Genomic DNA, 13,949 nt, shown 5'->3' with positions numbered 1-13,949 from the left:
CCGGTTCTGAAGGCACTGTGTTAGCTACATTTAAAAATCATGTGCTGTGTCGTTTCTTGCACCTGGCAGATTTGGCAGTGGTCAGAGATGTTTTCCTTGCAGTTTTTAGGTATTTTTTTCCATACGTATATCCTAAAAATCAGTCTATTCAATAACTTCGTGTCATATGCACTAAATGTTTTTTTTATTTTTGAACCAAGGGTTCTTTTTCTTTGGTGCTATTAATTCTATAATACCTGTGCCCAGTTTAGGATATTTGTCTTTAATTTCTCCAGTTCCCTGCCAATCCTCAGAAGGGCTTCTCTGTGTGTTAAGTCTGGATTTAAGTGTTGTCCTATTTCAGTTGGTTTTTTTGCCGCATCGTCAGCTTTTTCGTTGAATGTTAGACCCATATGACTGGGTACCCAAATCATTTTGATTGTCTCAATTTTTGATGTCCGCCATTGATTATGGATTTCCGCTACTAAAATATTTGTTGTGCTGTCACAATCAAGATTACTTATTGCCCCTAGGCTGTCCGTGAAAATAGCTAATTTCTTTCGTTTATACCTTATTTCTAGCTTGACCGCTTCATATAATGCCACCGACTCTCCAAAAGTTGAAGTCCTGGTCTATTTTGTTTTTTTTTGTTACTTTACTTTCGATGCCATATACAGCATATCCCGTACTGTCCCCTTCAACTGAGGTACCTGTGGCCAGTATATAGAAATTCTCACTTACAAGCCTGTCCAATTTGGCATATTACCAAGCCTTTAAACTTTCTCGCGAATATTCCCTCTTGGATTTATTTAATTCCGAATATCTAAATTTTATATTATTATGCCTTTGAAAGTTTTATCTTTGCATTTATCTTATCCAAACGTGTCAAATTGATTATAGGCATAGCTGTGACTCGATATAGCTATGCTACTTCTTTGTAAACGATTTTTTTATTTCAGGGTTTAGTGGCCATTGTTTCGTTAATTCATTGGTAGTTTACCAAAGCGCTCTGGTCAGTGGAGGAAGTTCACAGGCCAGAGCATATCTTGCATTCGTTGGTGTGTTGGGAGGGACACAGAGGCATCGTCTCAGAGTTTCGTTTACGGAAGTATGTAATTAATTGCTTATCCGCTCCTTTTGGCGCATTTGCAAACTTTGTGTTAGCATAATCCGCTTTCGATCTAACATAGGTTTTGAACAGATTTACAGCATTTTTGGGAGCCAATTTTCTAATGAGTTTTTTGCATGTACGATGCAGTTTTTAACGCCCTGCACATGTTCTATGGGAGTCAAATTGGCACTGACTATCCTGCCCAGCCTTTTCTACTTGTTGTATGCTATCGCCATTTAGCTGTTAGTTGAACCTTCTTTTTCCTGTATTGAATTCTAAGTTAATTTCATTACAAAGCTGTTTTAAATTTGTTATATAAGTTTTAAACCTTAGCAGTGCTTCCTCGTCTCTCTGAAGTATTTGTGTTGTTTCGTCATTGACCTCATGCAATTTTGCAGTATAAATATTGAACAGTAAAGGCGAAGGACAACTACCTTGCGGTAGACCATTTTCAACTTGTATTGTGTGTTTCCCTAAATTCAACTTTATACAGGAAAATAAGTTAAACATCCACTCAACAATGTTCGAATGAACTTTTTTCTGTATTAGAATATTGTAGAGAATTTTTAAATCAGCACAGTTGTATGCATTTGAGATATATAGGATGCATACGAACACCTTGTTATACCCAGCTGTACTTGTACACAGGGTATTATAACTTTGATGGGATAACGGTTGGTTGTACAGGTATAAAGGAATCGAGATAGATATAGACTTCCATATATCAAAATCATCAGTATCGAAAAAAAATTTGATTGAGCCATGTCCGTCCGTCCGTCCGTCTGCCCGTTAACACGATAACTTGAGTAAATATTGAGATATCTTCTCCAAATTTGGTACACGAACTTATCTGGACCCAGAATAGATTGTTATTGAAAATGAGCGAACTCGGATGATAACCATGCCCACTTTTTATATATATAACATTTTGGAAAACACAAAAAGCCTGATTATTTAGTAAATAATACACCTAGAATGTTGAAATTTGACGTGTGGACTGATATTGACTCTTGATAAAAATTTGAAAACATTTTTTAAAATGGGCGTGGCACCACCAACTTGTGATAAAATCAATTTTACAAATATTATTAATCATAAATCAAAAATTGTTAAACATATTGTTACGAATATTACCAAAACTAAGGGGCGCTGCTATCTCTAAGCCGATGCTAAGCAGTGACGCGAATTCACATCAATAATTCAATCATTATGTATCTACATAAACGAAACAATAATTGCGTCTACACATATGTACCATGTACGTATACGAGCAACGGGGAGTCAATGCACAAACACATGCATATATCTGAGATACTCCTGAAAGTATGCAATGAGAAAAGCTAGAAAATTGTGCAATTGTAGTTACAGCTGAGAAGTTTGAGAGCTGATGGACTAGTAGATCCTGGAAGCGCCTAGAAAATGCGAACGTTGAAATCAAAGAGTATAAAAGGCAACAAGTGTAGATGCGCTGGAATTCAGTTTGATTTGAGTTGTCAAGCAGTTTCGACTAAGACGCTATCTAGCGAGCAAGAGCAGTATTATTTTGAATAGTAGAGTTTCATTTGAGCTATCAATCAGTTTGGTTATTAAGCAAGCTATTCGTTGCACAGTTTGAGTGTTATTGTGAAGTACTTTAATAAAGGCCGTTTTGCATTATTACAAATTGGAGTTATTGATTCAACAGTTTAGTGTTTCGAACTTAGCAGAGGATTGCAAATAAGAGGATTTGCAAGTAAGTTCGTTACAATTGGTGTCAGAAGAAGAATTGTTGAATAAATTCCAGAGGACAACAAGGACATGGCAAAGTTCAGTGAATTGAAGATCCAGCAACTAAAGAAGGAGTTGGAGAGCCGTGGACTGAATACAAGCGGCGTTAAACTTGAACTTCAGGCACGGCTACGAGAGGCAATTGAAGCAGAAGGAATTGATGTGGAAGAGTATGTCTTTCATCTTGATGGCGAGGAAACAACAAAAATTGAAGAGAAAAACGAAACATCGCAGACAGTTACGAGCACAGACTTGAACATGATATTGGCTGCAATAGCTGCTCAAACATCGACAGTAACATCAATGTCGTCGCAAATATCATCCCAACTAGAATCACAGGAGGTACGCATTTCAGAAATGGCGTCGCAAGTAACATCACAACTGGAAGAACAGAAGACACATATTGCAGAAATGTCGTCAGAAATAACATCGAAGATAGAAGCACAAGAAACGCGTATATCCGAAATGTCGTCGCAAATGTCATCTCAGCTGGAATCGCAGGAGAACCGTATAACAGCGAAGATTGAAGCACAAGAGGCACGGATATCCGAAATGTCGCCGCAAATTTCAGCACAGATATCATCGCAGATCTCTGCTCAACTGGAAGAGCAAGAAGGACGTATTTCCTCGAAGTTGGAGGCGCAAGAAAATTTTACAGTTTGAAGAAAAAATCGAGGCCGAGGTGGATGCTTTGAGAGGACGTATCGAGCAGTTGCAACTAAATCGCCTAGCAGTTCCAACGGGTAATCCAAAGGTAAAACCACCATCCTTTGGCGGGTCTGTTCCTTTTCAGGTCTTTAAGCTACAGTTTGAGAAGACCGCAGCAGTGAACAACTGGAATGCTGAAGATAAAGTTGCTGCACTGTTCATGGCGTTGAAAGGGCCTGCAGCTGAGATTTTACAAACCATTCCAGAGGGCGAACGGAACTGTTATGAAGCATTGATGGGCGCTCTAGAGAGACGATACGGAACTGAGCATAGGAGACGGATATACCAAATGGAGTTGCTGAACCGCTTCCAGAGGCCTGGTGAAACATTGCAAGAGTTTGCGTCGGATATTGAAAGGCTAGCACATTTAGCGAATGCAGACGCACCCGTGGAATACACTGAACGGGTAGAGATTCAGAGCTTTATAAATGGCATACGGGACGTCGAAACAAAGCGAGCTACATACGCAAACCCAAAGCCAACATTCGCAGAAACGGTGTCGCAAGCTCTGATTCAGGAAACAGCGTCGCTTCTGTGTAAGCCAGTTTTCAAAGCACGCCGTGTGGAAGTAGAAAGACCAGAGTGGGTAGACGCAATATTGGAGGCGCTGAAAGGATCGCAGAAGCGGAGTGAAAAAGTTATCAAATGCTTCAAATGCGGGAAGTCCGGTCACATTGCACGTTATTGCGATCTTGGTCCTAATAGTTCCAACAATGTGGGTGGCCGTAAACGCAAAGCTGGATGAGATGAGCAAGAGCGAGTAAGAGGTAGAGATCGAGAGCTAGATCCAGCCATTGAATGCCCTGTGCTATCTGTGTTGCAAATTGGTAGAAAATTGAGCAGTCTTACCGTCAGAGGGAATGTGGATGGTAAAGAACGTGTACTGACTGTAGATACGGGCGCATCTCATTCCTTGATCCGATCTGACTTGGTCAACAGGAGAATAAAACCGTTACCTGGATCAAGGTTGCGTACGGTCACTGGCGAGTATAACCAAGTTCAGGGAGAAGTGATATGTGAAGTCTTGATTGGAAAGGTCATGGTTGTCATATTGGGAGTAGACTTCTTGGTTGACCATGACATCAAGATCGATATGCAGAGAAGGGTGGTGCGTTATGAGAACCAGTATATACCACTTAACTTCAGTTTGCGGAAAGGATTCAGTAGTAATCGAGTACTGGTGGAGAAGACTCGACAAAAACCACGGAAGTCAAAGGTTAATAGGTCGAATGGGCCAAATAAAGCAAAACCAAAAGTACCTGCGAGAGAAACACTGGCATTGACAAAACCTAAAAGACGCAGGGTAACGAAGCAACGAATTTCCGAGGAAGAATGCGAGGGTAGTTTCAAGCCGGAGCGCACTACTGTTGTGAAATGTGGGAACGATACTGATTATGCGAAGCCAATCCGTCAAAAGCAAGCTCTACGAAGTAGTTCATTGGCCAAGCAACAGAGTGCGAGGGAACGATCCAGGATAATGAGTAGTAAGATGAAACACAGGTACGACAAGGAAAATAATTTGGAAGGTTTCCGGGAGGGAGATTTGGTACTGCTATACAACCCTCACCGGTGGAAAGGTGTTCCATCCAAATATCGGTGCAGTTGGGAAGGCCCGTACAGAGTTGTGAAGACGATCAGTGATGTCGTCTACCGCATACAAGCGATTGGGAAATCACGAAATAGAAGAGTGGTACATTTGGCGATGCTAGCAGCGTTTAGAGCGAGAGATTTTTCTGATCGGGACGATCAGACTTAGGTGGAGGGCAGTGTTACGAATATTAGCAAAACTAAGGGGCGCTGCTATCTCTAAGCCGATGCTAAGCAGTAACGCGAATTCACATCAATAATTCAATCATTATGTATCTACATAAACGAAACAATAATTGCGTCTACAGATATGTACCATGTACGTATACGAGCAGCGGAGAGTCAATGCACAAACACATGCATATATCTGAGATACTCCTGAAAGTATGCAATGAGAAAAGCTATAAAATTGTGCAATTGTAGTTACAGCTGAGAAGTTTGAGAGCTGATGCACTAGTAGATTCTGGAAGTGCCTAGAAGATGCGAACGTTGAAATCAAAGAGTATAAATGGCAACAAGTGTAGAGGCGCTGGAATTCAGTTTGATTTGAGTTGTCAAGCAGTTTCGACTAAGACGCTATCTAGCGAGCAAGAGTAGTATTATTTTGAATAGTAGAGTTTCATTTGAGCTATCAATCAGTTTGTTTATTAAGCATGCTATTCGTTGCACAGTTTGAGTGTTATTGTGAAGTACTTTAATAAAGGCCATTTTGCATTATTACAAATTGGAGTTATTGATTCAACAGTTTAGTGATTCGAACTTAGCAGGGGATTGCAAATATGAGGATTTGCAAGTAAATTCGTTACAATATCAAGTACGTTTATAACGATGAATAAGAAAAACTTCAAATTTTAAAAAATGGGCGTAACACCGCCCCTTTTATGACTAAGCAATTTTCTATGTTTATGTATATGTATTATTACGCAGCCTTGTAACACTATTAAGCACACAAAACAAACAACAACAGCATTTCAAGTGTATAGCTGGGTATGCAATGTTCGGTTTCACCCGAACTTAGACTTCCTTACTTGTTTTTTTTTTACTTTTTACTTCTGCGATGTAGTACAAGGCCTCATTTAGACACATTGTGGCAGAACAATTCTTCCTGTACGCAAAACTTTTGTTGGGAATTAATTTATTATTTTCTATAAGTTCTGTTAACTTATCTTTTTTCATGATCATGAGGCGTTTTACGACCACTGACAACAGTGATATGGATCTATAGTTTCTGAAATCATCCAAGTTTTTCCCAGCTTTGGGAATGGGGATAATTTTTATTTCCCTCCATTCTGACATGAAACAGCCCCTCTTTCGTATCAATAGGAAGATCTTTTAGCATATCAAACGTGTTCCTATCCAAACCCACAGCAGTAGATTTTTTCTTGTTTAACAACTCAATGAACTTTTCAAAACTAAAACAGATTTCTTCCCATGACCTTTGTGCATTTACCATATTCAGCGCAGATATGTTGCTCCTACTTTGTCTTACTTGTTGTTCAAGTTCTTTTAGATATATCTCATTATCTTCTTCTGCCCATAAATTTTCGTCGCCGTGATTCATGTTGTGAACATTATTCACGAAACGCCACGCCTCCTTAGCATTTGGGTTCACGTTGATTTCCTCAATTGTTTCCAAATTATTTTCCTTTTCGCATCCTTCACAGCTTTCTTCCACCTTTCCGATTTAATTATTGCAGCTTCAAGTTCCACTACATTGCCTGTGTGCCGAGCTTTTTTCCTTTTGCCTGTCAAGATTCTTATTGTTTGAATCAATAGTTGCCCTTTTTCTCGCATGTTTTATTTTTCTTTCAAGTCTTCTAAACCTATGAACGCAACCATATTCAAATTCTCTTGAAGCTTCTTTCTAGCCTCAAAAAAATTTGGTTGTTTGCTATTCATTACTTCTATGACTATCGCTTTGTGGTGACTGCCACCGAGGTAACCATCATGACATTTGAAACCTGGTATCCTTCCCATGTTGGTTAAGGCTAAATCTAACACCGACTTCGTATTATAAGTAACACAGTGATAGGTCGCCGGCCCATCGTTAAGTCATCTAAAATTAGCATTGCCTACAGCACTGCATAGAAATCTACCTTTTGCAGTATCCACGACATCCTCCCCCCGCCAAATTTTTCCAGATGCGCTAAGATTCGACTTACTTCCGATTCTAATTCTTGTATACCTAGGTTTGGCAGAAAGTATGCCCCGCAAATAGTCACATTTGTTTCTAAATTTGTTGTTTTTGCCATCAAAATATCCTGCTATGGAATCGTAACATACGATCACGGATCGTAAACTATTTTTACTCAAGCGATAAAAATTTGACTATCCAAATATTTCAAAAAATATACATATATATTATGGATCTAGTGAGTACACATTGTCCCTAGTTCACATATTTCATTATCCCATACACCATTTCGGAGCTAATGTGATTTTGAAAACTGCATTCGATCATGGAGCGTATGTTACGATTCGGCCCCTGATCGGTATGAAATTTGATTTGTTTTCTAAAACCTAAAATGGCTACTCCTCGGTTACCATCGGCCCTAACTTGTTTTAATAAATTAAATCCAATTAAATTGTGATGAAATTTTTGTCTTTCATGAGAAGATATCTCCCGAAGATAAACTATTTGGATTTTATTTTTTGATTAAAAAATCTTCATAACTTTTATTAGATTTTAGGCTTTGGACATTATATTTTAATATTTTTATTGTATCCATGTTCATTATTTTGATTTTGTTTGATTGTTAGCGTCTCGCTAACTTGATTCTGACATAAGTTTCCTATGAGCTGCACTTATGCGTCATTGTTGTCGATGTTAAATTTTTCCACAAGTAAAGCTAGCTGTCTTTCTATCTCTCCTACTTTCGTCCAGTTCTGCTTTTCATAGTAAGTTTCTTCCAATTTATTTTCTTTCCTGGTATAACTTTTCACTGGTTCGGCTCTTTGCTCATTTCTTACTACCTCACTATATCTATTTCTTACAAGACCTTTGTTAATCTTTTTGTCATTGTTAATGCATTCAGCACTTGTTTTATTAAATGTTCATCCATTTCTCCTAAAATGCTGAATCTGTTGTTGTAATTAATGGCGCTATGATAGGTTAGATTAGGTTACAAGGACTGAGCTGAACACTATGGTAACAGGTCACTACTTAGGCCACCAATGGGCCCATCGTAATACCCTATACGGTCTCAAAAGAGGACCCCTACCCTGCCTAAAGCGGGTCAAACCACCTCGTGGAAATTATGAATTTTGCCAGAGCCTTTACTTCATAGCAAGAGACCTCAGCGAGGTCATGTAGAAAAGGTTTACCAAGGATAGCCATCCTACGCCTACTAAGCGCTGGATAGTGACAGAGAAGGTGCTGGACGCTCTTTTCCTCTTCTGTACATCTGCAGCTGCGACAATAGTCGAAGGTCGTTACCCCCATTCTAGCACCATGCGTACCTATTAAGCAATGTCCTGTTAGAACCCTTATCAGGGACGATAGAACTGATTTGTTTAAAATCAGAAGCGCCCCTTGTCATATGAGGGCCAGGTTTGCCTGGATGTTTCACACGATGATATGGCTGACCATAGTCCATTTGCGATTCTTATAGTGTTTGTGTTCACACGAAGTCTGAAAGTGGCCATGGGTATGCCTACCGAATCATTTCCCGGAAAGATATCGTCGGTGGTGCCTCTTCTGGCCAGCTCGTCTGCTCTGTAATTGCCCTGTGCCCAGGTACCCATATAAGGCTGATACTGAAGTACTGAGCCATCTCGTTAAGAGATCTTCGGCATTCAGTGACCGACTTTGCGTTGTCGACGAATGAGTCCAGGGCCTTTAAGGCGGCCTGGCTGTCTGAAAAAATAAACACCCGTTTACCATCCTTAGGCATAGACCCTAGATGGTTCGCAGCCCTGTGTATCGCCAGCATTTCCGCTTGATAAACACTACAGTAATCTGGTAGGCGAAAAGAGACCTCTAGACCCAAATCCGGCGAAAAGAGGCCTGCTCCCACCTTCCCTGCAAGCTTAGAACCATCCGTGAATATATTGATGGCACCCGGTACCGTATGTTGTCTGGTATTCCAGTCCTGTAGCGATGGTATATATATAGTATAATTTTTAACGAAGACGTTTTTTGGCGTGCAGTAGTCAGTGCGCACCGGTATTGGGACTGGGGCGCTCGTGCCCAGGATTGTTGCGTGTCCACTAGATCCATTTGACCAGAGACCTGTTTCCCTTATGCGTATGGCGGCGATGACCGATATTTCCTTCGCCATCAGGTCAAGAGATGGAAGGTATAGCATTGTGTTGAGTGCTTCAGCTGGAGTGGAGCCGAGAGCCCCGGTGATGCAGAGCTCCGAACTCCATTAGATTGCAAAGAGTTTGCGGAAATTTCCCCCGCATGGTGACGAGATGTCATCTGCATACGCGATCACTTGGTGACCTTCTGATTCCATGAGGCGGAGTAGTTGGTTGACGGTAACCACCCAAAGTAGCGGAGAGAGAACACCTCCCTGCGGAGTGCCTCTGCCGACCGGTCTGTGGATCATGCATCCACCTAGCTCAGTTTTAATCTGCCTACGCGTGAGCAGATTGTATATAAACTCCACCAGGCACGCGTCCACCCCCAGATCGGTCAGCGCCGAGGTGATTACCTCCGGGAGAACGTTGTTGAAGGCACCCGCTATATCTAGAAATGCCACCAATGTGTATTCCTTGAGGTCTAGTCACCTTTCGATAGCGGATACCAGTGAGTGCAAGGCCGTGTCAGTTGACCTGACCTTAGTATAGGCATGCTGTGCTTGCGAAAGAAGCGACGGCTCAATCCTCCTCCTGATGTGGTCCTCTAGAAGTCTTTCGAGCGCTTTAAGCAGAAAAGATAAGCTTATAGGCCTATAATCATTTGATTTAGAGTGGGAGGGTTTCCCTGCCTTGGGGATAAAGACCACGTTGACTTCCCTCCACGATACTGGTACGTAATTGAGCCTAAGACCACCTATAAACATCCCTTTAATCCAGGGCCTTATAAGTTCGGCAGTATACTGGAGCTGAGCCGGAAAAATTCCATCCGGCCCCAGCGATTTATAGGGCTTGAAGGTCTGTAAAGCCCAATCTATCCTTTTATCATCTGTTATTTCGCTTATCAGCTGATCATTAGGTGACCCTCCGCTGACAATACTTGAAGACACGCCCGTACTTGCTGGGAAGTGCGTATCCATTAGCAAGTTAATGGTTTCAGCGCTGGAGTCCATCCAGTGCCCGGCTTTTGGACGTAACTTAGCTGAGTTGGAGATTTCGATAGCACCTTCCTTAACCGGGAGGCCGCGGATGTGGATTCAATCCTGCCGCAGAAATCCCTCCAGGAGGATCGTTTTCCATTCCGGATTGCTTTTTTATATATATTTATTTTCCCTTTATAAGCAGCCCATGAGGATTCATGTCCATCATGCTTTGCTTTATTAAAGGCCGCCCTACATGACCTCCTAAGTTTATCAAGATCAGACGACCACCATGGTGGTTTGTGAGTTTCCAAAACCTTTTTAGCCGGACAAGCCCTATTCCTGCAATTTTGACTGAAATTATTTACAAACACGTCTAGCTCCTCCTCGCTTTCTGGGAATCGTACCTCCTCAGATAGCTTTTTACCTATAATCTTCTTATAGTAGCCCCAGTTAGTTCTTCTAATATTTTGTATGTACTTAGGACTTGCGTGCGCCACTCTCCATGAAACTATCAGGCCACTGAAAGAGTCTGTGACCAGTGTTATGTCAAGGACCTCTTCGCGGTTCCTCGTAATGAAAGTGGGATCATTTCCCCTATTACATATACTCAGATTAGTGCCTAACAGATAGTTAAAAAGATACTCACCTCGCTATGATAACGCCTCAACCTTTAAATTTCCTTAACCCTCATTACATTGTGAATGAAACTAAGTGTGATATCTTATCCCTCAACTGCCTGACAGAATGTTCAATATGGCTACTTTTTGCGTTTTAACAGGGTGTTCAACATGGCGGCGCATATCTTCAGCGAGTGATAGAAAGAGATACAGAATGAGACAGCGATAGTCAATTATAAATCAGGTGATCGAATCACTTTGGAATTTTGACGTCTATGCAGAAGATATCGCACTTAGTTTCATTCACAATACCTCATTATTTCTAATACTTGTTTTTCCTTTTCCCATTTGGGGCAGTTGTTTCTATTTAGAGCACGATTCTCACCACTACCACACAGAACACAGCGATTTGATTCTTTATTATTTTTTCACATCCTTCATTCTTTCCGCAAAGAATACATCCGGACTTAGCTCTACAACCCATTCGCGTGTGTCCTAGCTGACCACAGTTATAGCACTGCCTAATTCTGGGAATGTAATGCGTCACTTTTGGCTCATGCCCTTCAATTCCAATCTTTTTCTTCAGGATCCCTTTTCATTATCCTAGTGACAAATGTAAATTTTATATCCGTGCTTATATTATTATTTTTTTTTTATTTATTTATATTATTCAAAATCTCATGGAAAGTGAATTCTGTCCTTGCCAAACTTACCGCTTCCACAAACTTTTTCGGTATGTAAGGTGTTCTAGTTCTTTCAACTTTTCATTGTGTACACATGTATTTGAATACTTGTGATTTAAAAAATTTATTTTGAATGTTTTTCCGATTAGTTTTATGTTTTTAATTCGTGTTACATTTAGCTTCCTGATGAGTACACCAATACACTGAACTCACCACGGTGTCTTTCCGTGTATTCCTCACTTTTTCTTTTCCCACTCCTATCTTTATCTTTACCTATCTGCATATTACTTTGTGCCTCTTGTTTTTGATTATCATGCGCACTCTTTATCGGTGTTTTATTTCCATATGTCTGTCCTTCGCTAAGTTTTATATTGTCTTGTTCTTTCTTACCAGCATTTTTGGTTTCTTCTTCTCCACCTTTATTCTGAATACGTATATTGTTTGTCTCCTCTATTTCTTTCCTTATGTCCGCACCCTCATTTTTCACATCTTGCGTTTTTCTTACGGTTCCAGTCACCACGTTTTCAGTCACATTGTTTTCGATTTGTCTGCGTTCTGCTACCATTTTGGTCCACGCGCTTCTTTGAATCAGCATTCCTTGTAACAGAATTTGAATGCCGTCATCTTTTTCGTTTTTAGTTTTTTAGCTTTTAATTCTCTACCTAAATTAAACTTTCTTTTTTCCTGAATTTCTAACTGTTTTCGTTCTTTTCTTGTATTTCATATGTAGCCAGTCTGTCGATTTAGATTCCTATACTCCAAAAACCCGTGTCCAAGACATCGGTCATCCACAACAGCGTCATCCCTGACCACCGCCTCCAACGCCACGGCATCGGCCATTTTGTATTTTTCCCCAGTAATACAAAGCCGTCAGTACCACTTACCAGAATTTACTTTGCTCAATAAATGCTGAAAATGCTTTCGAATTCCACTTATTTGTATCACTTTCTGAATTTCCACAATTACTTTATAACGATTTGTACAGGGCACCCTTTTTCCACAGTTTTAACCATACAAATTAAATTTTTAAAAACATTTTTCTTTACACCAAAAAGCCTACCACCTTCATAGTTTGAGAGTATGTCAAATACTACTACATTCAAACTAAAATGCATGCGCAACTACTTATATATGTTGCATCTAACCAAATATTTGAATATTTTGGAAAAAGCCATATATTAGCCGTGTTTTTTTACACATGCATACGTTCAATTAGGGCTTTAGTGTATAAAACTTGGCTAATTATTTCATTAACCCTTTGTGTTGAATTGGTATATATCTCTCGTTTCAGTTAACAAATGATTTTGAAGTAACCATATCAAAGGCAACACCTCTGGAAGATTATCAAAAATGTATTAAGGAAAATGTCGAAGCAGAACAGCTTTCTGAAGATTGCGCAATAAATACTAATTTCGAAAAAATCGCTACTAAAGCTCGTGGTGTTATTTGGGAACTGTTGTTTACAGAAGATCCTGCCTCCAAAGAAGATACGACGAAAGCGGGTGAATTGTTGACTGAACTCAAGGCTGATGCATGCTTTTATGATCCTTTGTCCTATAATACATGGATAGGCTCTGTGCGTGATGAGCTGCTTAAGCGCAATATGATAGATTTTTTGCGTAGGTATATTGTTGGTAAAGAACTAGGGCCTTGTTGGGCAAGAGACTGTGACTTTTTCCATGATATGGATGATCCACTACCAGCGGAGTTTTATAAAAAAGCAGGATTCGTTGCCCCATTTGGAAACAAATAAATTATGGCAATAAAGATATTTTTGTACATAAATGTTGGCTTTAACAAAGAAGTCTTACTACCTCACTTATAAACTTAAACAAACGTAAATCGTTTAGCTTGAATTATAAACGCATACACAACTCAATAATTATTTTTGCTTGTTTTATTAATAAGCGAGAGACCTACTTTTGGAAGGTTTGGAAAGTGTTGCCCGTTTGACTGTCCCGTTACGGCTAAGAATCCTTTTCGCACGGGTACAAGCTCATTGGGGGTATAAGTAGCCCGAACGAACGATTTGATATTAAAGCTTTGAATTTACTATGCCATATTAGCCCTTCCGAAAGGAATTTGGCGCCCCCAAAAATTCGATTTGTCTGGGCGACCGAGCATTGCTCTATGTAGATATTTAACATATTCTACTCTTATTAAATATTTATTTTTACTACGAGCTGTCAAATTTTGTATGAAAAATCATTTACACAATTTGTATAAATTTACGCGCACATTTCATTGTGTAAACGCGGTAAACTCAGAGGAA

The 13,949-nt window shown here is 40.0% G+C and overlaps 1 protein-coding gene across 2 annotated transcripts in view; it reads left to right on the top strand.

The window, feature by feature from the left end:
• LOC137239858 (uncharacterized) overlaps positions 1-13,559 on the top strand; it is a 32,104-nt gene extending 18,545 nt beyond the window's left edge. For both annotated transcript variants that reach the window (XM_067765595.1, XM_067765594.1), the window contains one exon: positions 12,969-13,559. In XM_067765595.1, the coding sequence (XP_067621696.1) occupies positions 12,969-13,430 (462 nt within the window). In that variant the 3' untranslated portion in view covers positions 13,431-13,559. The remainder of the gene's footprint in view (positions 1-12,968) is intronic.
• Positions 13,560-13,949: the final 390 nt, after the last annotated feature.

This window comes from Eurosta solidaginis, chromosome 2 (assembly GCF_040869045.1).
Source record: "Eurosta solidaginis isolate ZX-2024a chromosome 2, ASM4086904v1, whole genome shotgun sequence".
Lineage (NCBI taxonomy): Eukaryota > Metazoa > Arthropoda > Insecta > Diptera > Tephritidae > Eurosta > Eurosta solidaginis.
The sequence above is the reverse complement of the archived record's forward strand: the minus strand, read 5'-3'. Positions and strand labels throughout refer to the sequence as shown.